The sequence below is a fragment of the Ornithorhynchus anatinus genome, chromosome 5 (assembly GCF_004115215.2).
Source record: "Ornithorhynchus anatinus isolate Pmale09 chromosome 5, mOrnAna1.pri.v4, whole genome shotgun sequence".
NCBI classification, from domain to species: Eukaryota; Metazoa; Chordata; class Mammalia; order Monotremata; family Ornithorhynchidae; genus Ornithorhynchus; species Ornithorhynchus anatinus.
This window is the reverse complement of record NC_041732.1, coordinates 52,317,657-52,345,375: the sequence shown is the minus strand read 5'-3', so window position 1 is coordinate 52,345,375 and position 27,719 is coordinate 52,317,657. Positions and strand designations below refer to the sequence as shown.

At 43.6% G+C, this 27,719-nt stretch overlaps 1 protein-coding gene across 2 annotated transcripts in view; it reads right to left on the bottom strand.

Moving 5' to 3' along the window:
- Positions 1 to 27,719, bottom strand: part of ANXA2 (annexin A2) — a 47,504-nt gene that overhangs the window by 14,167 nt on the left and 5,618 nt on the right. For both annotated transcript variants that reach the window (XM_029066192.1, XM_029066193.2), the window contains 3 exons: positions 25,411 to 25,469; positions 20,005 to 20,104; positions 4,472 to 4,566 (listed from right to left, as the gene is read on the bottom strand). In XM_029066192.1, the coding sequence (XP_028922025.1) occupies positions 4,472 to 4,566; positions 20,005 to 20,104; positions 25,411 to 25,458 (243 nt within the window). In that variant the 5' untranslated portion in view covers positions 25,459 to 25,469. The remainder of the gene's footprint in view (positions 1 to 4,471; positions 4,567 to 20,004; positions 20,105 to 25,410; positions 25,470 to 27,719) is intronic.

The following is a 27,719-nucleotide window of genomic DNA, read 5'->3' as shown; positions in this document are numbered from 1 at the left end:
TCTCCCAAAGGAACAGGGGAAATGACTCAGTCATCCATGACTGAGGAGCTGGGTGGATTTCCAGGTTTTGTACAAACATGTCCATTAATTTGCGCTATACCCAGCCCTGAGACTTCCCTCTTGGTTTTGGTAGAGTAGGGTAGAGTAAAACATTATCGATGAGGAAATTCGTCTCAACCCTGCAAATCCAAGGAAGGTAAAATAGGGCCCATTTTATGCACATCGTGTAAATCCTGAAAATGCCGGCACAGAAGAAGGCGTTACTAGCGTGTTTAGTGAATTACTTATAGGTAGGATTTTGGCTTCTAAGACAAGGGAAATGGCACAGGCTGATTTCAGGGTCTGGGAATCTGGAGTATTAATACAGTCAGTTCACCAGGAACTCCAGGCAAACAGTTACATCATAATAACTGTGGTATTTATTAGGCAGTTACTGGTACAGATACAAGAGTCCCAGATGGGAACTCATCTAATTAGGAGGGAGAACAGGTACTGAATTTCCATTTTGCAGATGAGGGGACTGAAGAACAAAGAAGTTAAGTGACTTTGCCCAAGACCACACAGCAGACAAGAGGCAAAGACAGGATTGGAACCCAGGTCCTCTGACTCTGAGGCCTGTGCTCTTTCCACTATGCCATTTTACTTCATATGTACATATACTGTATCTATGCCTCCACTCCTCAGGTTTCCAGGCATGAAAACTCACGGCATCTGTCTTTCCAGAGAGTCTACCCTCTCTACTGACCCTAATGAAACAGCAAACAATTTAAATGAGACCCAAATTACTATTCCTCTGATTCTAGACTTCTTTAATTTCTTCTTTCCTTGCACCTAAGGCCATCTAACAAACACACTGTGGAGAATGAATTTAGTCACGTTACACTTGCATATTCTTTCCGTCAGGCCTCTGTTGTATATACGCGTATTCTGTCGCTAGAGCACTGATGGCCCTAAATCATTAAATCAGCTACCGAACTGAGGGCTCTTGCCTACTTCCCCCTGAATGTCACCAATTTGTAGTTCTGAGGTTCCACTCTCAGTGCTTCTTTCAGTAAGTTTCAAGAAAACATAAGATTTTTTTTTTTTTTAAATCACAGATGATAGGTTTCTTCCATCAATAAAGATAACAACTGTCCTCCTTGCAATAAACGACCACTCTTACAGGTATGGTCCACTAGCAACTAATTCCACATTGAAGAACGTACCTATCCTACCCTGAAGCTCACAAGCATCAAGAATCGGGAAGATCGCTTACAGCAAGAAGTTCCCGGCATACGGCACAATCTTTGAGATCTGTGGACATCGATCAAGTGACTAGTGATGTCATCTTTCCAGCAGAGTTTGTAACGTCCTCTTTCCTCAGGCCAACAGTACAGTAATTTATTTATAATAATGTGTGTCACCCCCCTAGACTGTAAGATCATTGTGGGTAGAGAATGTGTCTGTTCACTGTTACACTGTACTCTCCCAAGTACTTATTAGAGTGCTCTGCACACACTAAGTGCTCAATAAATATGAGCAAATAAATACAATTGAATGAGTACAGTGTGAAGGAGTCTCAGGGTTTGTGTGGTGTGTGTAATAGTTTGGGAATGCATGAACACCTAGTAGAGAAGTGGGATACAGTTCCAGTGGGCCACAGGACTACCCTCTGTGGACTTCCCCTATTTTTAATAATAATAATAATGATTGTGGTATTTGTTAAGCACTTATTATGTGACAGGTATTGTACAGGCAAACTGTACTGGACACAGTCCCTGTCCTACCTGGGGCTCACAGTTTCAATCCCCATTTTACAGATGAGGTAACTGAGACTCAGAGAAGTACACTGACTTGCCCCAGGTCACACAACAGACTATTTTAATGTCTGTCTCCCTCTGTAAACTAAGCTTCTTGTGGGCAGGGATCACATCTCTCAGCTCTGCTGTACTGAACTTTCCCAAGTGCTGAGAAGAGTGCCCTGCTCAGGGTAAGCGCTCAATAAGTACTATTGATTGATTGATGCTGGTTAAGGGAGCAATTATGGGGCATTTTCTGGAGATGGCTCTTCCTAGTCAGCAAGGACACCTCACTATTTGACAGCAATCTTTTCACTGAGCGGGAGAGAGGAAACACACCCCTCCACATCCCTGGAGCAGATTGGTAAAGTTTAAGACCAGATTTTAATATACAAAGAGCAATCGCCAAGATCCGCCCTTTCCTCTCCACCCAAACGGCTACCTTACTATTACGGGCTCTCGTTATATCCCGGCTAGACTACTGTGTCAGCCTTCTCTCTGACCTCCCTTCCTCCTCTCTCGCCCCGCTCCGGTCTATTCTTCACTCCGCTGCCCGGCTCATCTTCCTGCAGAAACCATCTGGGCATGTCACTCCCCTTCTTAAACAACTCCAGTGGTTGCCTATCGACCTCCGCTCCAAACAAAAACTCCTCACTCTAGGCTTCGAGGCTCTCCATCACCTTGCCCCTTCCTACCTCTCCTCCCTTCTCTCTTTCTACCGCCCACCCCGCACGCTCCGCTCCTCCGCCGCCCACCTCCTCACCGTCCCTCGGTCTCGCCTATCCCGCCGTCGACCCCCGGGTCACGTCCTCCCGCGGTCCCGGAACGCCCTCCCTCCTCACCTCCGCCAAACTGATTCTCTTTCCCTCTTCAAAACCCTACTTAAAAATCACCTCCTCCAAGAGGCGTTCCCAGACTGAGCTCCTCTTCTCCCTCTACTCCCTCTGCCATCCCCCCTTTACCTCTCCGCAGCTAAAGCCTCATTTTCCCCTTTTCCCTCTGCTCCTCCACCTCTCCCTTCCCATCCCCACAGCACTGTACTCATCCGCTCAACTGTATATATTTTCGTTACCCTATTTATTTTGTTAATGAATTGTACATCGCCTCGATTCTATTTAGTTGCCATCGGTTTTTACGAGATGTTCTTCCCCTCGACGCTGTTTATTGCCATTGTTCTTGTCTGTCCGTCTCCCCCGATTAGACTGTAAGCCCGTCAAACGGCAGGGACTGTCTCTATCTGTTGCCGACTTGTTCATCCCAAGCGCTTAGTACAGTGCTCTGCACATAGTAAGCGCTCAATAAATACTATTGAAAAGAGAAGTCAGAAGTTAGACACTTAGACAATCAACTGACTTCTCTGCCATCCCAAAGATATTCCTCCTGTGGCTGTTAGGAGTGAAAGCCTGCTCTAAGACCCGAGAAAACTGTAGGAAGCCCCCTTTCCTTCAACTGCTCTAGCACGGCTCAGTGGAAAGAGCCCGGGCTTGGGAGTCAGAGTTCATGGGTTCGAATCCCGGCTCTGCCACTTGTCAGCTGTGTGACTGTGGGCAAGTCACTTAACTTCTCTGTGCCTCAGTTCCCTCATCTGTAAAATGGGGATTAACTGTGAGCCTCACGTGGGACAACCTGATTACCCTGTATCTCCCCCAGCGCTTAGAACAGTGCTCTGCACATAGTAAGCGCTTAACAAATACCAACATTAGTAATAGAACCTACCCATTCGAAATGTAATGTCCCTAGTATGAAAAATGAGCCAAGGGTTAGATCATGCAGAGCCACAAGACGGGGCCAAGGAAAAACACAAATTGAAACTCTTAATGCGCAGCTGTCTCAATCAATCAGTCCATTGTATTTCCTGAACACTTACTGTGTGTAGAACGCTGCACCCCTTGGGAGAATTCAATATAACAGAGTTGGCGGACACATTCCCTGCAGACAATGAGTTTACAGTCTAAAGATTTCAGACACAAGCTCACTTGAGTGGTAGCCTACCCAAATGGACAATCCATAAATGGAGTCGTTTAGCCCCCAAGTTCTAAAACGGCTCTTTTCGGCACTAGATATCAGTTTAAGGGAGTTGGGGCAAGAGGACTTTCGACACCCTGCTGTTGCTCTTGAAGATTTCCCTCCGTTAAGTCGACAAGTGTTTAGTAGGTGCTGACAAAACACCAGCACAGAAGTAACAGCGTAGTCTACTGGAAAGAGCATGGGCCTGGGAGCCAGAGGACCCGGATTCGAATCCCAGCTCCACCCCTTGCCTGCTGTGTAATTTGGGGCAAGTCACTTCATTTCTCTGTGTCTCAGTTACCTCATCTGTAACACGGGGATTGAGACTGTGAGCCCCACGTAGGACAAGGGACTGTATCCAACCCAGTATGCTTTTATCCACCCCAGTGCTTAGAACAGTGCCTAGCACATAGTAAGCACTTAATAAATATCATAATAGTAATAATAATTATTATTATTCTAGATGCCTCAGTTACCTCATCTTTAAAATGGGAGTTTAAACCTATGAGCCCCATGTGGGAAACGACTGTGGCCAACTTATCTAGCATCTTCCCCGATATTTAGTACAGTGTGTGGCAATAGTAAGTGCTTAACAAACACCACTAAAAAAAAAAAAAAACTGAATCATGACAAGAAAAAGTGACTGAAAGTAGCAGAGCTAGGCTAACCCCCGAAATTATCAATACCTTTTTGGTCCTCCTTTGATAGGCAAAAGCAATATCCTGCCGCTGTTCATTGCTGCGGTTTGTCAAGATGTTGACAATAGTGACTTCATCCACACCTAGGGAAATAAAAGTCATAAAAGATCATCGAGCTGCACATTGCTGGCTGATCTTCATTTGGAAAGCTCTAAATGCAACTTTGTATGCTGAAATAATACTGTTGCTTTGCTGTTTCAACCCAAACGCATCATTCCGCGACTCGTATTCATTATGCTTGCCTCTTCCTGATCTCCCTAACCCAGTCTTCTCTGACACCTCAAGCCTAGAGAGATAATTTGATCATTTGTGGGAAAAAAATGGTTTTATACATAAATTATTTCCTTGAATCAACACTAGGGCTTTGCAAATCAAATGGAACAATAAAAATTTAGTCACATTTTAAATGAAGGTTCCCAAATTGGCATTTAACTAGGGATTTAATGGGACAGTAACTGGAGGCTGAATTAATGTAGGAAATTATTTATATTTATTGCAGGTTTACAGCTATACAAGTGGCTAGGTATAATTCCTATAATTACAACAGCTGTCATGACAAATGAGCCTTTGATTTAATATGGCAGTTGTATTTTACTATCAAAATTGATTATGAAAATCATACTTCTTGAAGATAAAATGCAGGGAAAGGAAAATAAACAGGCTATTTGGAATCTTCAGTAAACTAATAATCAATTTTGTAACTTCATCAAAAGAGAGTTAGTCTCAATTAAAATCTAAATCTCAGTTAATCTCAAAGAGAACTGGGAGTTTTAAAGTAGTTTCCAAATACTTTAGAACCTACTTTAATTGGAAAATGTGCATTTAAAGGTAAGAGCAATGCTTTTCTGTGCTGTGGGTCCCAATCTTACATGTTTAGGACTACTAAAATGCATGATCTTGAGACTTCTTTTCCTAAGTAAATACGAACTTCTTCAACGATATAAACCCGGTATACAAATTAGCTTGTGGCTTTTCCAAGCACTTAATACAGTGCCATTGACTGATTGGTTCTACAGGGACCACGACTGTAAGAAGAATAATAAATTCAGCCTTTCCTTACTAATGGCTTTTGGTTACACCTTCTTGGGACAATCACGTTTTTCTAATGAAACTTGTTAAGCGCTTCTTTGTCAAGCAAGCACTGTTCTAAGAGCTGTGAAAGATACAAATCAATCAAGTCGGACACAGTCCCTGCCCCACATGGGGCTCTCAATCTAAAAAGGAGGGAGAAGAGGAATTGAATCAGATTTCAAAATTGGGGAAATTGAAGCATAGAGAAATTAAGTAATTTGCCCAAGATCACACAGGAGGCAAGAAGCAGAGCCAGGATTAGAGTCCTTAGATCTGCTTGACTTGTGTGAATCTGCTGATGATGGAAATTTGCGGGGATGGGTTGGCTGGGTCATAAAGGCATAATAATGTCCAACCATCCCATCCTACCTCAGCTTGCTGGAGTCCCTGCTCTGGAAGGGTGCCTTGGGCCAGGGAAAATTACCTCAATCGCTTCACTCCAGTAGGACCCTGGAGACATCGGTCGATCAATTATTCATATTCAGTGAGCATTTACAGTGTCCTAAAGGAGTGTAAATTCCTGGTGGATAGAAAGTATGTCTGGAGCTTCTGCTGGGCTTTGCCAAGGAGCTGAGTTCATCGCACCCAGCAGATGGAGAGTCTAGTAGTAATAGTGTTTACTGAGCACATTGTGTGCACAGCACTTTACTATGCACTGGGAAACAATTTAGGGGTTGGACTTAAATAGCGTCCCTCTCCCTCAGAGGGCTCACAGCCTATAAGTAAATTCTGTTAGTACTACAACCTCAGTAGCACCTACTATCCGAGAAGCAACGTGGCTCAGTGGAAAGAGCAAGGGCATGGGAGTCGGAGGTCATGGGTTCTAATCCCGCCTCCTTGTCAGCTGTGACTCTGGGCAAGTCACTTAAACTCTCTGTGCCTCAGTTACCTCATCTGTAAAATGGGGATTAAGACTGTGAGCCCCACATGGGACTACCTGATGTCCTTGCATCTACCCCAGCGCTGAGAACAGTGCTTGGCACATAGTAAGCGCTTAACAAATACCATCATTATTACTATTATTAGTACACTGTACTAAGGAAGTGGGAGGGACCTGAAGTTAAAATTTTTAATTAAGAATGGACACTGACAGTTTCTTTAAAACCCACAGAGAAGCAGCATGGCGTGGTGGCTACAGCACAGGCCTGGGAGTCACAAGGCTATGGGTTCTAATCCCAGTTCCCCAAACTTGTCTGCTGTGTAACCTTGGGCAAATCCCTTCGCTTCTCTGTGCCTAAGTGATCTCATCTGTAAAATGGGGATGGAGACCGTGAGCCCCACGTGGGACAGAGACTGTATCCAACCCAATTTGCTTGTATTCACCCAAGCACTTTAGAACAGTGCCTGGCACAGAGTAAGTGCTTAACAAATACTATTGTAATAATAATAATAATGTTGGTATTTGTTAAGCACTTACTATGTGCCGAGCACTGTTCTAAGCGCTGGGGTAGATACAGGGTCATCGGGTCGTCCCACGTGAGGCTCACAGTTAATCCCCATTTTACAGATGAGGTAACTGAGGCACAGAGAATTTAAGTGACTTGCCCACAGTCACACAGCTGACAAGTGGCAGAGCCGGGAGTCGAACTCATGACCTCTGACTCCAAAGCCTGGGCTCTTTCCACTGTGCCATGCTGCTTCCCCAATATTATCATTATTATTATTTAAGAATAATTTAATTTTTCACAGGAACACACAGGCTCTATTTGCACAGTTGCGGCTGTAATTTCATGATTAGGGAACAGCTGGTTACAGAAGACTTTTGTGTGTATGCGTGTGTTTAGAAGAATCCACCCTTCACTTTAATTTCACTGTCCGAACAAGAAAATTCCAAAGAATCCATCATCATAAAACTCAATTGTGTCCTCGTAATCCAGATGGAATCTTTTCTCAGATAAACCGTGTCCATTTAGCAATGCAGCTTTTATATGGTGCCAAAATTTGAAAGTCTGCAATTCAAGCTGAAGCATATCACCCCGCGTAGTGACAGAGTCCACAGGGGAAGTAGAAGAAAGGGATCCCTGTCAGCTAGGCAGAGTGGAAGGTCTAGAATTTGTCTGAACAGGCGATCTACCCTGTCAGTCAGACAGTCAACTGTATTTATTGAGTGCTTACTGTGTGCAGAGCCCCGTACTTGGGAGAGTACAATATAACAATAAACAGGCACATTCCCTGCCCACAACGAGCTTACAGTCTAGAGGGGGAGAAAGACATTAATATAAATAAATTGCAGGGGCCCGTGGTCGGGGATGAATAAAGGGAACAAGTCAGGGTGACGCAGAAGGGAGTGAGAGCAGAAGAAAGGAGGGCTTGTCAGAGAAGGCCTCTTCGAGGAGAAGTGTCTTCAATAAGGCTTCAAAGGTGGGGAGAGTCTGTTGGATATGAGGAGGGAGGGGGATTTTCCAAGCCAGATCCGACGGTTTATGCTGTTACCGACAATTGTTTCATGAGGTGGAGGAGAGGGGATCCCTTTGACTGAACTCTGAGGGGACAAAGGAGGGCAAAACGGAAGGGTGCACCTCCAGACTAAAATGCTCCCAGTGAGGTTCAGTAGCCACTTTTCTATTCGATAAAAGACAACGAAAAGACGACTTTTCTTCGGTTCCTTTAGCAGTTAAGGGCTATGGATTACTTGTAACTAAATCAGAATCCAACTCAATTATGGGGTGGGGGACTAATAAAGTGGACAGCAGTGTAATAGAAACTTTACCTAGGCAGCAGTCAAGAGAGCCTGAAAGAATCTAAATATATTTCCCTTTAATTATTTACCAAGCAAACAACCTGCTGAGATGCTGCATTTGACACATGGAGAAAGCTTACAACAGAACGATTTGATCGGTTACACAAATGCTAATGCCACCAACTACAAAGACAATTAAATGGAGTCTACTTCTGCAAGTAAAAGCTCCCAGGGCACTTTGCCTGCATCAGCTTTTTCTCCCAGTCCCATTGTCCTCGCTTTTTAAATTGAACAAGGGGGGAGTCGGGGGATATGGAGTCCCTGAAAAACTAGAGTCCGACTAGTTTATCCAATGTCAGTCCTGCTTCATAGTAACGTGCCTGCCCGTGGACTAGAACCAAACATCTTATCTTGAATGTGCCGATGTTTCCTCATTCCTGGTCATCATCATTTGAGAGGCAGTTTATTCCTGTGGAAAATACTGCAGAACAAGTTGAAATCACAGGGGTCTTCCGTTTCCTGGCCATTCTGGCCCTGGAAGCAGTGAGAGAACACAGGCCTGAACCTGCAGCTTTCTCGTCACTACAATCACCATTAACCCCTCAAAAGGACTGCCAAGGATGTATTATTTGCTCCCCAGGGTAGGTTCTGTACAGACTTTGGGTCAGCCCTGATTTGATCCTCAGTATCTAGCCCTCGTTTTGACTTTGGTTCTTTGTAGCTTCCCCTCTTCGGGTTTCTGTGCATCCGTGTTTAGGGGGATGTGCAGTATCTGCTGTAGCCATAGAACTGTGCACAGAGTTTATGGGAACAGAGGTGACGTTGAGAAAGAGGGGTAGTAAATGTCAGCCAAGTTGCTGCAAAGTAAGTGGGCTGAGTAGAATGTTTGTAAAACTTTCCAAGTGTGAGTACTGTTTTTTTTTTCAAATTGAGTAAGAAGGTGGAGCTGGCATATACTCAACTCCTTAGGGAAAACTCTAAAGTGGAGCTCTTAAGAGGGTTTACGCCTTGGATCGAAATACTCACTCAGATCAGTTATTCGGAAAATGTTTTGGTTACCTGCCAATTACTAGCTTCTCTTCTGGAAGGTTACAAAATGTCAGTTCCTGATTTTAGTGCAAGCCAACCCGGGGTAAAGAGGAGACCCTTCTTAACTGAACCTCCTCCTCAGAAAGGAAAGTGACAAATTTCCCACTTCGCTTTTTAGATCAGGTGGCCACTGTGGCACTGTTCTTAATTATTTTTCAGCACCATAAAGAAAAAAAAATCTCTAATGCTCTCTCTCACACACATGAATATTTATTTTTTTCATTTTTAATGGTATTTGTTAAACACATACTATGTACAGGACTAAGCGCTGGGGTAGATACAAGATAATCTGGTTGAACACAGTCTCTGTCCCACACAGGGCTCACAGTACTAATCCCCATTTTACAGATAACTGGTAAGTGACTTGTCCAAGATCAAACAGCAGACAAGAAGTGGATCCAGGATTAGAACCCAGATCCTCTGATTCTTGGCCTGTGCTCTTTCCACTAGGCCTTGCTGCTTCTTAAAACACATTATAAATTATGCATGTGTATGCAGATAGAGTCCATACGCATACCTATATGGAAAAAAAATTCCCCCATCCAAACCCATAAGCTATTTGTGGGAGTTCCTGCTCTGCTCTCAGGATGGAAATCCCAAGTCTTCTCCCTCATCTGGCATTTCTTGGAAAATGCGGGTCCGCATTTTTGTGGCCAAGAAGCAACAAGCCGTATGAATCAGGATGCTGACTCACATTTGCCAAGACACACTAACTACACAAAGAAGCTGGACCTCATTTTTGCTCACTGAGGATTTCTGGAGGCACTCCCTAAAAAAGGTGGGGACTTTCTGGTTAAGCCATTGCACTCATTCTCATTCCACAAGTATTTACCAAGGGCTCCCAGAGTTTCCAGAACTACACTGGGCATTGTCTTTCTCTGGTGCAGTGAAAATCATGAATGTGGTTCACTCATTCCCGGGAACTCTGCATAAACCTTAGAAAAGCTCAGTCTTCGTTTTCATTCTATCTGAGAGCTGGGAACAAAGTAAACTCCCAAGGGGCAGCTTTTTCATTTTTATTACTTTCCATGCTTATTGCTTTGCTACCACACTTGCCGCCTTGTTTCCAGGCAGACTATCCTGCAGTAATTGCAGGATGTGTTCCTTCAAAACATGGACTTTTTTTCATTAATGGCTGTAAAATTGAGCATGCTTCCCAAGGACTTAGAATTACATGCACTCCTGGAAAAATAATATGGAATTCCTTTGTGCTAAATACAGCTCATTAAACATCACTAAACTATTGCTTAAGTTCTGTTAGAGTAATCCAAAACAAAACATCTTACAACATTAATCAAACGCTCTTTTGCATGATAAAAGTCTTCACAGGAGGCTGCAGAAGTAGGAGCTTGTCCTGCTGATGGAAGTAGTGGTTTTTCCATTTTAGTATATAATCTGGTTTAGTTTGAATAGCCTTCTTCACATCTTCATAAAGTACCTTGCAGCAGCCTAACTCCTTTGGAGTGATTCTACAAACCCGTCAACTCCTCTCTTCATCCAAATTTTCAACCATTTTTGCAAATCCAATCTATATTCATTAGAATTGATGTAAAATTTAACGTCATAATTTTATGGCTTCTGTTTTGGCAAACAGCAATGATTCATTGAATTGTTCAAACTGGATGAGGTCCTCATGGAACAAAGATTTCTCAGAATGAGATGCAGTTATCTCATTGACATCTGTATTGTCCATTTCCCGGTTAGGTCACCTCCCCAGTTTTACAACTTCTTTGGTTAATCTATTCAGTGTTTCTTCTGCCTTAAAAAATCTGCTACAAACTGTGGGCAGGGAGTCCTACAAGATCCATTTATTAGTAATTGGTTAATCTTAGCCTAGGTTGGGAGAAAGGGTGGGATTTACTTATCTGTACTGCTTGGTCTGAACAGTTAGGGAAGTTATTTGTACATGGGGTGGCTTATCGAACAATAACGGTTGGATCCTTGGGTTAAATTATACCATTAAATTGGTATAGTTGGGTGATTGGTTGTAGCCTGGGCTATTCCTGTATAATCTACTGATTCTTTCTTTCCCAATAATAATGATGATAATAATGATGGTACTTGTTAAGTGCTTATTTTATGCCAAGCCCTGAACTAAGTGCTGGGTTAGATACAAGATAATCATATTGGATACCATTCCTTCCCCCTTTGAAGCTCACAACCTAAAGGGGAGGGAGGACAGGTACCAAATCCCCGTTATGCAGATGAGGAAACTGAGTCACAAGCTAAGTGATTTGCTCCAGGTCACACAGCAGGCAAGTGGCAGACCAAGGATTAGGAAACAGAATCTCTGATTTCCAGGCCTGTGCTCTTTCCACTAGACTATACTGCTTCCTTTCAGAAAAGGATTGAAAAAAAATCTTCTGGACATACACACACAAAATAATAGGAGGACAGTGACTTAAATACATTGATATTATGACATCAGGCTTCAGTGCTGAAAAATGATGGCTGTTAGTACGACCGAAGGAGCAGAAAAGGCTCTGTTCTTCCCTGAAGGTAGATGGCCGTGGTATTTCTTCGGACAAATAATGGAGAGGCAGCACAGCTTACTGAAGAAGCTTACTTGATTCTATTTAGTTGCCATTGTTTTTAGGAGACGTTCTTCCCCTTGACTCTATTTATTGCCATTGTTCTTGTCTGCCCGTCTCCCTCGATTAGACTGTAAGCCCGTCAAACGGCAGGGACTGTATCTGTTGCCGACTTGTTCATTCCAAGTGCTTAGTACAGTGCTCTGCACATAGTAAGTGCTCAATAAATACTATTGAATGAATGAAGAAGCTTTGGGACTGGCAGTCTGGAGACCAGGATTTTAGTCCCAGCTGAGCCTGATCTGATTATTTTTGTATTTACACTAATGGTTATCACCTAGTAAGCATTTAACCCTGAAATTAATCATAATTAGCTGTGACATGTTTGAGGATGAGAAAAAAATTCCTATAACCAAAATTTGGCCTGCAGGTGGATTGACGAGATGAGTCAGTTAAAAGTCTCAACTTGTAGTATTGATGCATTTCCGAGGAGGAGGACGCATGGTCGAATCAAGAGAAGCAGTGTGGAAAGAGCACGGGCCCGGGAGTCAGGGGATCTGGGCTCTAATCCTGGCTCTGCTACTTGCCTGTGTGACACTGGGCAAGTCACTCAACTTTTCTGTGCCTCAGTTTCCTCATCTATAAAAGTGGAGATATGCACGTCGTAGAAGAGGGCTGTGGCTAGCCTGATTATCTTGGATTTATCCCAGGCCTTAATGTATCGCATAGCCCAGTGTAAGCACGGAAGAAATATCACAACTATTATTAAATCAGTGCTTAAAGACGTCACTAAAGACGTCACTCAAAACCCAAGGCATATTAAACGTCCAGGTGAAAATAAAAAGGATTCGGGTGTGCGCTCCTTCCTCTTTATGATCTGAGAATTTACGAGCCAGCTGAGAAGGGAGAAATCAACTTTGAAAACGATGGAAGAGAAATCACAAGCCACTCCTAATTCAACTTCACCTCCTAATTTATAGGGCTAGGGATGGGCTGCCTTCAACAAACAAACGACAGTCAGACAACCTACATCCCTGGGAAATGTTAGTATTAGGATGGTCTAAGTGAACACAGACCGTCATTGATCTAACATTTCTCCGCAAGGCCAAGCGAGGGAGGCAGAGCGAGTACAAAGACCTGCAATTAGAAAGGTGCACTGTATTCTTCCTCCAGGCAACTTAGAAGACTTAGTGCTACGTTTAGACGAGCAGGACTGTCACGTACACAATGCAATCGCCTAAGAAATCTGTGCTTCTGGTCCAACTGTAGCCACGATTCACAGTGGCTTCTCTCAGTCCAGGCCCGCTGCAAGTCGAGAACTCTGAAATAACCGTAACACAAAGAGACGGGAGCTCGGCAAATGGGCCCTGAGTTACTACCTTCCATTAGTGTGAACCACCGGAGAGAGACATGACTGCAGTGAAAGCACTCAGCTCCATACCGGTATGAGGTGGAGCCCTTTCTCGTAGACGGTTTCACTTAGATACAGTTTGCTCTTAGGGAGGTGGTTTCTCTCTGGCTCGCTAATTTCTTCTCCAGGATGTTCCAAACCCTTCTCCATAAAGGAGAGCCCTTTTCTTGCTTCAAAGACTATTAGACAGCCTGTTGGGTGGGCAAACTTTCCAGACGCCAGGCGATACAGGTAGTTCAGTGTATGAAATAACTGCCTTTATGATACCCAGTGGAGTAACCATTGTTGATATCCTGCAGGTTTAAGGAACTCCACTTATAAAGGAGACAGAGAGATACGGCAGATATTGAAATCTACTCTGATATTCTGTATTTGTGTGAAATTTTGCTTGCTTTTCGCATCCTTTCTGGAAAACACAGATAGCGCTCAAATCAAAACTGGCAATAAGAGGATAATTCATCCTAGACTTCCACAAAGAACCGAAGTTGTGGCGGTTATTGGCACTTAACGCTAATTCTGGGGTTGTGCTGCAGTTAATTACAATCTATTTTGTGTAGTCTGGATTTATCCTTTTTCATTTAGCTGACTTTCTATTCTAGTGTTTTGGACCCATATGGTAAACCATCCACAGCTGTGTTGCACACTATATAGCATATATTTAACCCTAGGCCAATCTACACGAAGCCACTCCTACAGATTTAAGATCAAGGAGCTTCTTGCTAATTAGGCAATAATAATAATTTTTGCATGGTTTGACTTTATTTCCAAGCACATAAATCAAGGCTCTTTTGCTATAAAACTGTTTCAGAGAATGTAAAGAGAAAAAATGGAAAACTGAAATCCTGAAACTAAAGAGGCAAAGGTTTATGAGAAAGGTTGAATGCTTTGCCCATCAGGGAACAAGTGAATTACAAGGACTGAATTGAGGGCATGGATTAATCCACAGCAGCTGATTTTCCACTGGTAAACTTTAATTACAGCAAACGGAAGAGAAACAAGATTCCAGACTAAATCCCTTAAACTAAACCAGTGCCCATAATATGCTAGTTGCTACAAAATCAAATGTGTATTATGTTTGTGTTCAATCTTGTGTGTCCTGCTGGACTCATAAACACCCTGCAACCAGGTTTTCATCACAATAGGAGTATTTAACAAACACTGAAGACAAATAAATCCACAGAACACATTAAAGGTTAGAGAGAGTATCTCTAAGACACGACACGACAAGACATGACAAAAATACTCCCCTGCCATCGCACGTACAAATACCATGTGCATCTCAAAAAAAAAACCCAAAAACAAACAAAATCCTCAATCAGCTCTCTCCCTCCTACTTTACCTCACTAATCTCTTACTAGAGCTCAGTCTTCACACTGTGCTCCTCTAACATCAACCTACTCCTTTCACCTCCATCTTGTTTGTCTCAATGCCAACCTCTTGTTCCACCCATCCCTCTGGTCTGGAACTTCCTCCTTTTTCATATCTGGCAGACCACCATTCTCCTCATTGCCAAAAGCCCTACTTAAATCATATTTCCTGTTAGAGGCCTTCCCTGATTAACCCCTCATTTCCCCACCTTAATAATAATAATATTGGTATTTGTTAAGCGCTTTCTAGGTGCCGAGCGCTGTTCTAAGCGCTGGGGTAGATACAGGGGAATCAGGTTGTCCCACGTGAGGCTCACAGTTAATCCCCATTTTACAGATGAGGTAACTGAGGCCCAGAGAAGTTAAGTGACTTGCCGACAGTCACCCAGCCGACAAGTGGCAGAGCTGGGATTCAAACCCATGACCTCTGACTCCCAAGCCTGGGCTCTTTCCACTGAGCCACGCTGCTTCTTCTTCACTATCCTCTCTGTGTCACCTATGGACTTGGGTGTGTACCCCTTTAACCCTTTGATACTCCCTAGATCCCTAGCCCCACCGCACTTATGTACCTATCCCTCTACTATTTCTGTTTTTAAAGGTATTTCTTAAATACTTACTAAGCAGTGGGGTAGATAAAACATAATCAGGATGGACACAGTCCCTGTGCCCCATAGGGCTCACAGTCTTAATCCCATTTTACAGATGACGTAATTTAGGCACAGAAAAAAGAAGGGACTTGCCCAATATGATACAGCAGGCAAAGGGCAGAGCAGGATTAGAACCCAGGGCCCCTGACTCTATTCTGCCACTTTCCCTATCTGTAATTTATTTTAATATCTATCTCCCCCAACTCGGCAATAAGATCTATGTGGGCAGGGATCATGTCTACCAACTCTTTTGTACTGTATTCTCCCATATGATTAGTACAGTATTCTGTAGACTGCAAGCATTCAATAAATTCCACTGATTGATAGAAAATTACTTTTTTGTGGTACTGAATTCCTGTTTTGGCTTTTTAGTTCTAGTTTTGTTTGGAATTAATAATGTTAAAGGAGAAATGAGTGCAGAGCTTCACAATGCCAACTCTGGAAAGAAAACAGGTGGAGTTTGGGGAGAGGCTAACTTTACCTGTTTCCTCCTCCCAACTCCTCAATAAACTAAAAATTTGAATAAAATGTGCTGGGAAAAGATAGTTCAGGCAACCGCATCTTGCTAAAAGGCATTCCAGAGATGAGGAAGAAGAGGATACAGAGTGTTTTTTTAAAAAATCCCCTCACCAAACTGATGACTTGCTTAAAAAATAAATAGCCCTATGACTAGCATATTCTTGGATGACATTCTGAACTGTTTGAATTTAGATAAAATAATATCTTTGGGGAAAAAAACCCACAACATTTCTGAATTGCTTAAAATCTGATGTTGTTGTGTGTTTGCAGTTTTAGTCACTCAATAAACAAAGTCTAGTGATTTTGATCTTGTGAAGATCTGAAACATCTCACACTGCCTGTTGTAGCCTCAGGTTTTGGCTGACTTCCTCCCAGACCAAACAGATTGTGGATAGATATGAACAGTGATTCTGTGTCTGCATGGGACATGCTGAAAACATTCCACTGAATCCATCTGCATCCTAACAACCCCAGGCCTATGTCACATATTAGCCAGCAAGTGTTTGATATTTGTCACAAGGTAGGGGGAGCTGGGGCTGGAGTGATTTTCCCTGAAATTCCATCCTTGAATGGGCCTTCTCAGTGGGCCACAAGTTGGAACTCCGCTTGGCCGGGATTTCGGCACCTAATTTAATCCAGTTCACCTCACCCTCCACAGGCCCTGAAGTTTCAGGAGAATCCACACCACCTAGAGAAGCAGCATGTCCTAATGGATACAGCAGAGGCCCGGGAGTCAGGAATAGAGAGGCAGCATGGCTCAGTGGAAAGAGCCCGGGCTTGGGAGTCAGAGACCATGGGTTCGAATCCCGGCTCTGCCACTTGTCAGCTGCGTGACTATGGGCAAGTCACTTCACTTCTCTGTGCCTCAGGTACCTCATCTGTAAAATGGGGATTAATTATGAGCCTCACGTGGGACAACCTGATTACCCTGTATCTCCCCCAGCGCTTAGAACAGTGCTCTGCACATAGTAAGCACTTAAATACCAACATTATTATTAATACCTGATTTCTAATCCTAGTTCTAATCCTAGCTCTGCCACCCGTCTGCTCTGTGACTTGGGGTGAGTCACTTCACTTCTCTGTGCTTCAATTACCTCATCTTTAGAATGGGGATTAAGATTATGAGCCCCATAAGGGACTGTGTCTAACCCGATTTGCTTGTATCCACTCCAGTGCTTAGTACAGTGCTTGGCTCCTAGTAAGCACTTAACAAATACCACAGTTATTATTATTACAACATTTTCCTTGTTTCTGTAGTACCTATCACTTATGTTAGCTAAAAGCTCTAATAAAATGGCAGCAGAGAGAATTACTGGTGCACCATAATCAATCAATGGCATTGATTGAGCATTTTACTAAAAGTTTGGGAGTGGACAATACAATAGAGTCGGTAGTCAAGTTCCCTACCCACAGGGAGCTTATAATACAGTGAGGGAGCCGGACATTAAAATAAATTAAATATAGGAGAAGGTGACAGAGTGTAAAGAGACATACATATCTGCTGTGGAGCTAGGGGTCGGGTAGGTAGCAAAGTGATTAAGGGGGTGCAGGACAAGAAGGGAGGGAGAACAGGATGAGGAAATGAGGTTTCCAAGTTTTTAAACACCATGAAAACTGCCTCTTCTGATATTCCAGCATTGCTCAGAAAAGTTTCCATACTGAGTTACATCTTCCAAAAGGCAAAAGCTAACTGAACTAAGTAAGCCATGGGCACATAAACCACAGGCCTTGAAAGTCAACCAATCTTCTTTATAGCTACTTCTCTGAATAAAGCCAGCCAGACCCCATGTCTTGATTACACATTTGAGAAGTTTCAGAACTTCTTAATATTTGAACCAAAAGATTCTGTTTATTTAAGCTCCGACGGAATCCCAAGCACAGGCAGAATATGATCCTTAGCAGGTAGGATACGTGCCTGGTTTTATTAGCACAAACCAGAACTTACAAGTCAAAATCTGCCTGTTTCCATGATGAGAAAACTGCACTGAGCATTTCCTGGGAATTGTTCATTCAAGGGAATGACGGTAGTTTCACTGCTGTGGGAAGTTTTACTTTTAAATAGAGTGGAGATTTTATGCAATCTTAAAAGTCCAAGCCATTCCAAGTTCCTCTTGCAAGAATAAAGGATAGCTTTGTTCTGCTTCGGGCTTGTAAAAAGCAGCATCTTGTGGGGATGAGTTAACTGTTTGACTTTGAGCGGATTTCTGTGCTGGCATGCTGACAACCTCAGGGCTCTAGATCCACCCAACTCCTGACACAGAGCTGAGTTTCAGGGAGCCTGACCGCGCCCTGTCCTCTACCATAAGGAGAAATCAGAATTGTTTCTGGTCAGTATGAAAATTTTCTGCAATTCACTTCCAAATTAGTGAAGAGGGTTTGCCAAAACTAGTATGGTTGGAATTTCTGGTTATTTTACAAAACAAAAAACAACAAAAACAGCAGCAGCGTGGCCTAGTGGAAAAAAGCACAGGCCTGGGAGTCAGAGGATGTGGGTTCTAATCCCGGCTCTGCCACTTGTCTGCTATGTGACTTTAAGCAAGTCACTTCACTTCTCTGTGCCTCAGTTCCCTCAACTGAAAATGGGAATTAAAACTGTGAGCCCCATGCAGGACAGGGATTGTGTCCAACCCAATTACTTTTTATCTACCCCCATGCTTAGTACAGTGCTTGGGGCATAGTAAGAGTTGAACAAATATCAGTTATTAAACAAAAAAGCAAACGAACCCAAAACACCCCACCCAGATGCAAAAGTCTACTTATTCTCTGATCCACAAATCCATTGCTATAATGGATCAGCTTCAAATGCATTACAAAAAACCTGAAAGACAGAAGGTCTCCTTAAAGAATGGGTTTCATATCTTGAAATTACTGGGTTTAGCAGATTTGGGACCTCTCTCTTCTCTGACAGAGAAAATGGCTCCGAGGCATTTAATCCCCTGGTTTAGTTAAAATCTCCAGATGTATTTGTACTTAGTAAAGTGTATATAAATTTTTCTGTCGTACACACAACTGTACAAAGCTCTGAAATTTAAAGTATAACTCGTCATTGGCAAAACTACTGTTCTACTTACTAATGTGATGTTTGAAGCACACTTGGGAGTGTCAAGAAATAAAGGGAATGTAGTTTTACTACATCCCCATCCATCTGATTTTCCTGGTCAGGGTGGGGCTAGACCCCTATGAAGGCACACGCAAGACTATCTCCGTATTCCCTTCTCTCCAAAACCCCTCTGCTGCGTCTGCTTCAATAGTAGAATCATCAAGCAGTGCGGCCTAGTCAGTCAGTGCAGAACATTGTAATAAGCACTTAGGAGAGTGCAATACAACAGAGTTAGCAGACACATTCCTTGTCCACACACAGTTTAAAGTCTAAAGAAAAAAGCACAGCTCTGGGAATCAGGGGACCTAAATTCTACTCCCCTCTCTGCCATTAACTTGCTGTGTGACCTCGGGTATGTCACTTAACGTTCTCTGCACCTTAGTTTCTTCATTTGTAAAATGGAGAGTAGAGGGGGAAATTTTAAAGATCACAAGACTCACAGTCTGTTTTAGGAATTAAATTTCCTAGTGATGGGAAAACCACAATTTACCCAGGGGGCATTCACTGAAGACTTATGACAATGTCTAATTTTTAAAAGAAATTTTTTCCTCTTCATGATCAGGGCTGAATATTCCAAGTTCTCTAAGTACTCTTATCTGTGCTGCACCTTCTCCTCAGTCCTGGCTCCCTAGCAAATAATGTGGCATTTCTATGGTTTCATCCTGTACGAAAGAGGAAAAAAAAAGCAAAAAAGCCAACTGTAAAGTTTCCATCATTAGGCATCCAGATCAAAAAGCAGAGTAGCAGGATTTTCTCAGACTTTCCCTCCTCAAGCTTACCACAAATATTCATATGTAATCCTTTAAGAGCTCTGGGATGTGAATCCAGCTAGGCCATAATACTTACATTATCTAAACAGAGTTCCTTCCCAGTCATTTCTCCTCTTGCTTACAAGAACGTATTAGCTCTACCACCCTGTAATATCGAATACGCTGGCACGTCACTATGCCAAGACTGCTATTAGCAGCCCAAAAGAATGGTGGAGAGGTATGCAAAGTCTGGCTTTGGTACCGTATCATAGTTCAAAAAACTAGAAGCCCACCCGATGGTGATAGTTTTGCCCTTTTCAGGTCAGTAGACATGGGAGAGAGGATGAAGGCTCTTACCTTTAGTCTTGATGGCCGTTTCGATGTTTAAAGCATCTCTCTCGGCATCAAAATTAGTGTAGGCCTTCACTGAGCCATAAGCACTTGGGGGTGTAGAATGCTGAGGTGACAAAAGAAAAAATCAATTTTTTGCTTTTACTCATTGATACTCATTGATCAAAAAATACTTACATGGATAAAATCAGGTACTAATATCTCCTCAGGGAAATGGGAAAGGAAGGAGATGTTTCCCCGATTTACCATACGATTTAGTAAAACTATGGTTAACTCTTCCGACTAGCACAGGCAACAATCACCAATGGGTCGGAGACAACGTATTCCTATGGGGACTACTGCTCGCTAAGACCATTTTTTTTTAAAACAATGAGATACTAGAAATTCAAAATCTAGAGACACAAAGAGAGGATGCTTTGAAATCCTAAAAGTACAATGACAGCAGTTTGAATATGCTTGCAGTTCTTCCTTTCCAGATGTGGTTGGCTAAACGAAGCAGTAGTATTTGAGTACTTACTGGGTACTGTACTAAACGCTTGGGAGAATTCAATACAATGGACTTTGTAGACACGTTTCCTGTACAAACTGAGCTTACAGTCTAGAGGGAAAACGTTCCGGAAATTTGGCGAGGGAAGTCGAATTACCGGTAATTCCCTGGCTTTGGGTTTTTCAGAGTACAAAGTTCCTGGATGGCTTGGACCTGGTTCTGCCGATACCTGAATGAAAGCATTTTCCTTAACTTATGGCTACCTAGGGAGCAGAGAGACGAACTGGCTGGAAATACTACCATTATAGAGTAATGGAGGCATGCAGAAATTTGGCAAAGGCCATCAGATGGTAGGATGTCCTACCGACATATCGGCTACAATATCTTCTTTATCAATCAGCATATTTACTGAGCATTTACTGTGTGCGGTACATTGTACCAAACCCTTGGGAGAGTACAAGAGAGTCGGTCAACATGATCCCCGCTCTCAAGGAGCTTATTCTTGTGGTAATGTTTCATCTATGGCCTTTGCCCAATTTCTAAACCTCTCCCTCTCTAGCTCTCTCCTTCCCCGATAGTTTATGACTCCCAGATACCTTATTACCTGTTTGAAGTAACTGTTCACAGCATGATACTGTTGCTCTTACTCCTTTTTTATGAGCAGTCAAGAGACCTGAGTGCTCAGATTTAACACTCCATCTACATTCCTATAATTGCAAAACAACTCAGCCATGCCACTTGATTTTTACCAACGGTGAGTTGTCTGGGTTAAGAGGCGAGACGTCATTTTTCAGGCTTGACTGGATGGAATATAATTAATATTTTACATCAGAGTAAGTACCCTTAGTAATTTCACTATTTCAAAACGTTTTGAAAGCACCGACGTATCATCAAGGAACTTGGCAGAAGATTTCTCTGAATTTCTCCAGAAAAAGTCAGAATCCACAAATCACTTAAAGGGAATGGAGAAGACTAATCAAAAAATTTCAGAGTAAATACTCCTTTGAAATATATATTCTCTCAATCTCTCCGGAACACATACACTGCAGTTACGTGAGCCAAGATTTTGAGGATGAAATTACTATTTAACAACACTGCAGGACCATCATTATCAACAAAGCCTCTTTAGACTGATTCTACTCTTTCTTCCAAAAAAATAGTAAGTGTTACGAAGCAGAGCGGCCTAGTGGAAAGAACATAGGCTTGGGTGTCAAAGGACACACACTCACGGGTTGTGTGACCTTGGGCAAGTCACTTCACTATGCCTCAGTTTCGCCCTATGCAAAAGGGGGATTAAATACCTGTTCTCCCTCCTACTCAGATTGCTTGCCTGATGTGGGACAGATAGTTGATCTGATTATCCTGGATCTACCCTAGAGCTGAGTACAGTGCTTGGCACAAAGTAAGCCTCTAACAAACATCACAATTACTATTATTAAAGCAAAAGCAAAACACATGTGATCCCAGTGAATATTCTGAGAAATTGCTCGACAACCCACTTGATGAGACGGATCCCCCGACTAAGGTCACAGGTAGCATTCCAGAATGTACCCTGAGGGACAGTGGATAAAACTGTATGAAAAGTAATGAAAAAAACACCCTAACTGATCATTTTGTGGTCACTACTGTACACTTACTAAGGTCTGAGGTAGTTACGACACAAGCAGATTAGACAGCCTCTATCCCTCGGAGCAAATACTGACACCTTAGTGAAAAAGCAAGTCCTTCAGAAAGGCGAAATCTCGGACCAAGTCTCGCATGAAAGCCAGCGCTTCTTTTATTGGTATCAATTCTATCTTGGAGCTTCTTTTTTCTATTACTCTTTCAGCGGCGAGGCATTTTTAAGGGCTGAAACGGATAGAGCCACGGAACCACACGGTGATGTTAGCGCTGAGTTTGCCTCAATTTTAAACAATTAAACGAGGCATCCTTCTGATGACAAGCGTTCCCGACCTTTACTCTTGATGAAGAAGCACAGATAAAAATTATAATAAGAGATCTGCGGAGTGCTTCTACTACTACTAATGATGATCCCCATTATCCCACCCACACAGATTTGGCAGGAGGGAAGTCGATGTGTAAACCCCCTTCTCCCATCTGGTGTCTTCACAGGGATCATAGAAAGGGCAGAGACTAATCCTGTGCTATGCAGAGGGATAGAAAGACAAGCAGCGTCTCCTAGCGGCACGGGAGTCCGAGAACCTGGGTTCTAATTCTGACCGTGCCTCTCGCCTGCTGTGTGGCTTTGAGCAAGTCTCTTAGCTTCTCTGTGACTCAGTTTCCTCCTCTGTAAATCAGGGGTTCAGTCTCCGTTCTCCTTCCCCTTTAGACCGCTAGCCTCACGAGTGGCATGGTGATTGCGTAGCTCCACCAGCGAGTAATGGCAGTGGTTGGCAGGCTAGAAGCCGTTAACAAACACCACCATTATTATTTCTAGAGGCCTGCTGCACCCGGTGTGTTCTCGCTCAGCTCTGAGGACGTATAGGACCACCGGGGATGGGACAAGGGTAGGCCAGCTGGCACTCGTCCAACCACTTAGGTAGCCCCGGCCAAGCCACGAGTCTAAGCACCCTGAACACTCGCCCCCTCCCCTTGGGGAGCTTGGAGGAATAAAACGGCCTCCAGCTGAGTCCCAGCACGGCTTGGATAATAACTGTGGTGTTTGTTAAGCGCTTACTATGTGCCAAGCGCTGTACTGAGCCCAGGGGTGGGTACAAGCAAATTGGGTTGGACATAATAATAATAACTGTTAAGCGCTCACTGTGTGTCAAGGACCGTTCCTAGCGCTGGGGTAAATACAAGGGAATCGGTTTGTCCCATGTGGAGCTCACAGTCTTATTCCCCATTTTACAGATGAGGTAACTGAGGCACAGAGAAGTTAAGTGACTGGCCCTAAGTCACACAGCTGATAAGTGGTGGAGCCGGCAATAGAACCCATGACCTCTGACTCCCAAACCCATGCTCTATCCACTAAGCCACTCTGCTTCCCTATCCCACGTGGGGCTCACAATCCCAATCCCCATTTTACAGATGAGGCAACTGAGGCACGGAGCAGTTAAATGACTTCCCCAAGGTCACACAGCAGACATGTGGTGGGGTCGGGAATAGAACCCAGCTCCTTCTGATTCCCAGGTCCATGCTCTATTCACTAAGCCACGCTGCTCCTCCACATCCTCTCTGCGTCTCAGTTTCTTCATCTATAAACTGAAGATGACAATAACAATCTCTTTTCCCTACCTACTAAATTGGGAACCCTGGGTGTGAATGATTGACTTCAATCTACCCCAGCCCTCTATACAGTTTTGGGGACCTAGTAAATGAATAATAAATATCATCATCATTACTAACTCATGGGCTTGGGAGCCAGAGGTCATGGGTTCGAATCCCAGCTCCGCCACTTGTCAGCTGTGTGGCTGTGGGCAAGTCACTTCACTTCTCTGGGCCTCAGTTACCTCATCTGTAAAATGGGGATGAAGACTGTGAGCCTCATGTGGGACAACCTGATATCCTTGTATACCCCACCGGTTAGAACAGTGCTCTGCACACAGTGTTTAACAAATACCAACATTATTATTATTAATACAGTTTTGGGGACCTAGTAAATGAATAATAAATGTTATCATCATTACTAACTCAGGGGCATCTCTACAAGTATAGAGCTGCAGGTATCCTAGTTTCACAGACTAGCTAAATGACGTTCACCGGGTCGACTCTCCTAAAGGGCTCCTGAACTCACCCAAAGTCAGTCCCTAATTCCAGAGAAGTACTGGGTATCCAGGAGTCCCGGAAGCTCAGGCAATCCAGCCAGGAAAATACTCCACCCTCTAGAAAGTGGAGTCAAGTTCAGACTGCAAAGAATCATAGGGAATGGCACTGCCTCAGTCCCCGAACTGGGGAAATGAGTGGATTTCTCGACATCTCTATAGGGGCTGCGAGACTGCCCAATTTTGTCCCACATGGGAGGAAAATGGTCTGAACTCACCAAGGGATGCCTCATGATGTATCTGTTGTGGGCAAGGAACGTTTCGAACAACACTGTTGTATCGTATTCCCGCAAGCACTTAGTACAGCACAGTAAGCGCGGAAGCGCTCGGTAAATACGACTGACCGATTCGATGGCATCTTTGATTAGGAGAGATGTGCGTGGAGTTGGGGTAAGTTGCAAAGGAGAAATCTTCCCTTCTTGGGGCAAGGTAGAAAAGCCACCGAACTGGTAGTTTTGTTACCTTACCATGGTTGCTCTCCCTGTAAGCTGCTGCTGGGCAGGGATTGCATCTACCCACTCTACTTTCCCAAATGGTTAGTACAGTGCTCTGCACACGGGAGAGGCTCAATGAATATGACTGATTGATTCTCTTCCAGTCATTCTCCAATGCACCGGAAAGAGGAGCTTCGGAGGAGCAGAGTAGTTTGCAGCGCAGATCACTAGGTGCCCTCCTGCTTCAAAGCGAGAAGAAACCTGCTCGGCAACTGCCCGTCGCAGGACGGCAGGACTCATAGAGAGGGAGACGACAGAGACTGTGAGCTCGTTGTGGGCAGGGAATGTGCCTGTTATACTGTTGTGTTGGACTCTCCCAAGTGCTTAGTCCAGTGCCCTGCACTCAGTAAGTGATCAATAAATCAGTTTGATTGATATAGGTAGCAGCCGTGTTAGACTAGCATCCACATTGGCATCGTTGCTCCCTTCCAAATATTATAGTGACACCCAAAAAACAGGTCACCGGAATTATTTCAAATGCCACCGATTGTTTAGAAGAGGAACTAAGGAATTGTATCGCTGGCTTATCCTTTAAACCTGTGCAGATTTTCTTATTTCATGAAACCAGGCGTCGGAAGAGGAAGGTAAAAGGTATGGTGAGCAGCACAGGCAGTCAAGAAAAATCTAGTTTGAAAAATGCCTCTCGCGGTTGAAGTTAGATACTTACATCACCCTCCAAGTTAAGCTTACACAGAATTTCGTGAACAGTAGACATTTTGAAGGAATCTGGAAAAGAAACAAATAAGATTTATGAGGATACTTTTAAATGAAGCAACCCAGAGACAAAAAGGATGTTTCCTTTGAGTTTCTACTGAAGCCCATTGACACACTTTTGTAAGCCAATATTATCCCGTTTTAAAGTTGGGGAAACTGGAGAAAAGCACGGCCTAGTGGAAAGAGCACGGGTGTGGGAGTCAGAGGACCTGGGTTCTAATCCCACCTCCGGCAACTGCTTGCTGTGTGACTCTGGGCAAGTCACTTAACTTCTCTGTGCCTCAGTTCTCCAGTTTGCCCTCCTATTTAGAGGGCGAGCTCCTTGCGAGACAGGGACTGTGTCCAACCTAATTAACTTGTACCTACCCAAGTGCTTAGAAGAGTGTTTGACACAAAGTAAACATTTAAGTAAAACCAAAAAAGAAAAAGTCACAGTGCTTTGCATCCAGCAATCACTCAGTAAATACGATCGATTAAGTTCACGTTAGAAGAATGAACAGCGTGGCCTAGCGGATAAAGCACAAGCCTGCAAGTCAGAAGGACCTGGGTTCTAAACCTGGCTCACTTATCTGTTGTTTGACCCTGGACAAATCACTTCATTTCTCTATGCCTCAGTTAACTCATCAGGAAAATGGGGATCAAGACTGTGAGCACCACATGGGACATGGACTGCATTCAACCCGATTAATTTGTACCTACCCCAGCACTTAGTACAGTGCCTGGCACACTGTGAGCGCTTAAAAAATACCGTAAAAAAAAAAAACTGAACTGGCATCCAAAGCCCCAGTCTCTCTGTCGCTGTGTGTCTCTCTCTCTGATGCTCTTCTTCTCTTTCCTAACTCTTCCTTCCTCTTCTCTAGTAATGACTAGAATAAGATTTTCCCTTTCCTCTCTCCTTGGTCTCCCATTGGTGTAGGGAGCCCAAAAGCTTACTTGCTGAAACTCGTTCTCCTTGACTAGAATCAAATCTTTTATTTCCTAAAAATAGTGATTCTTGCCTGTCATTACTTCTTTGCTCTTTCTACGTGCAATTAACGCACTACAAAAGACTTAAGAAACTGGCACTGCTATTTGCTAAGTGCTCACTCTGTCAGGCACACACCTATCGTGTGCAGGGCACTGTACTGAGTACTTTGGGAGAGCATATTTCAACGGGGTTGGTATGGTAGAGAAGCAGCGTGGCTCAGTGGAAAGAGCGCGGGCTTGGGAGTCAGAGGTCACAGGTTCGAATCCCCGCTCCGCTGCTAGTCAGCTGTGCGACCTCGGGCAAGTCACTTCACTTCTCTATGCCTCAGTGACCTCATCTGCCAAATGGGGAGTAAGACTGTGAGCCCCACATGGGACAACCTGATCAACTTATATCCCCCAGCGCTTAGAACAGTGCTTTGCCCATAGTAAGCGCTTAACAAATACCACAATTTTATTTATTTTCACTGCCCACATAGAGTTTACAAGTGTCTCAAACGTAGGGGAAGAAAATAAGGTTAGAAATAATCTGGAATTCAACTATGCTAGAAATAATATAGTTGTTCATTCCCCAGAAAACTGCTGATTTTGGACAAATTACAAATTCAAACTTAATTGCTTTCTTGCCCCACCCATGATTTTTTAAAAAAATCTTACTGCTCTAACACACAGGCACCACACCCTTCCCCCTCTCCCCACCCCCCTTCAGCTGGTTCCTACAAGCAGAGTCATAAAGTACGCTAATCTTCCCACCAATCCCCAGCCCATATCCACATTCCTGCCCATGGCCCCCTTCCCCATCCCCACCTGGTAGTAATCCTTCCCCCCCTTTCAGTTCCCACCCACCCACTCCTGCTCCATTTATAAAATTTAACTCTCCTTTGGGACAGAACATGCACTCACACTGAAAGCTCCAAAAGTAACAGTGAAAATAAAGTGGGGAAAGCAGATGAGTCAAAAATCCGCTTTGGGGGTGAACTAGTCATTAATATAACTAAAGAGAGGCAAGAATTATTGAGCGGATAGCTTATCTAGATTTGACCAGTTGGGGGAGGGGGGGAGAATCAAATACAAGTTACAAGTTTTTCTTATATAATAATTCATTTTAGAAATTGACGGTTTCAAGGCATTACTTCAGCTTGGAAATAAAATCATCTTCCCCTTCTCATTCTGTAAGAGCTGAGGATTGGATAAAGTCAAAGCAGTATGTCTTAGTGGAAAGCGTGTGGCTCAGTGGAAAGAGTCCGGGCTTGGGAGTCAGAGTTCATGGGTTCGAATCCCGGCTCTGCCACTTGT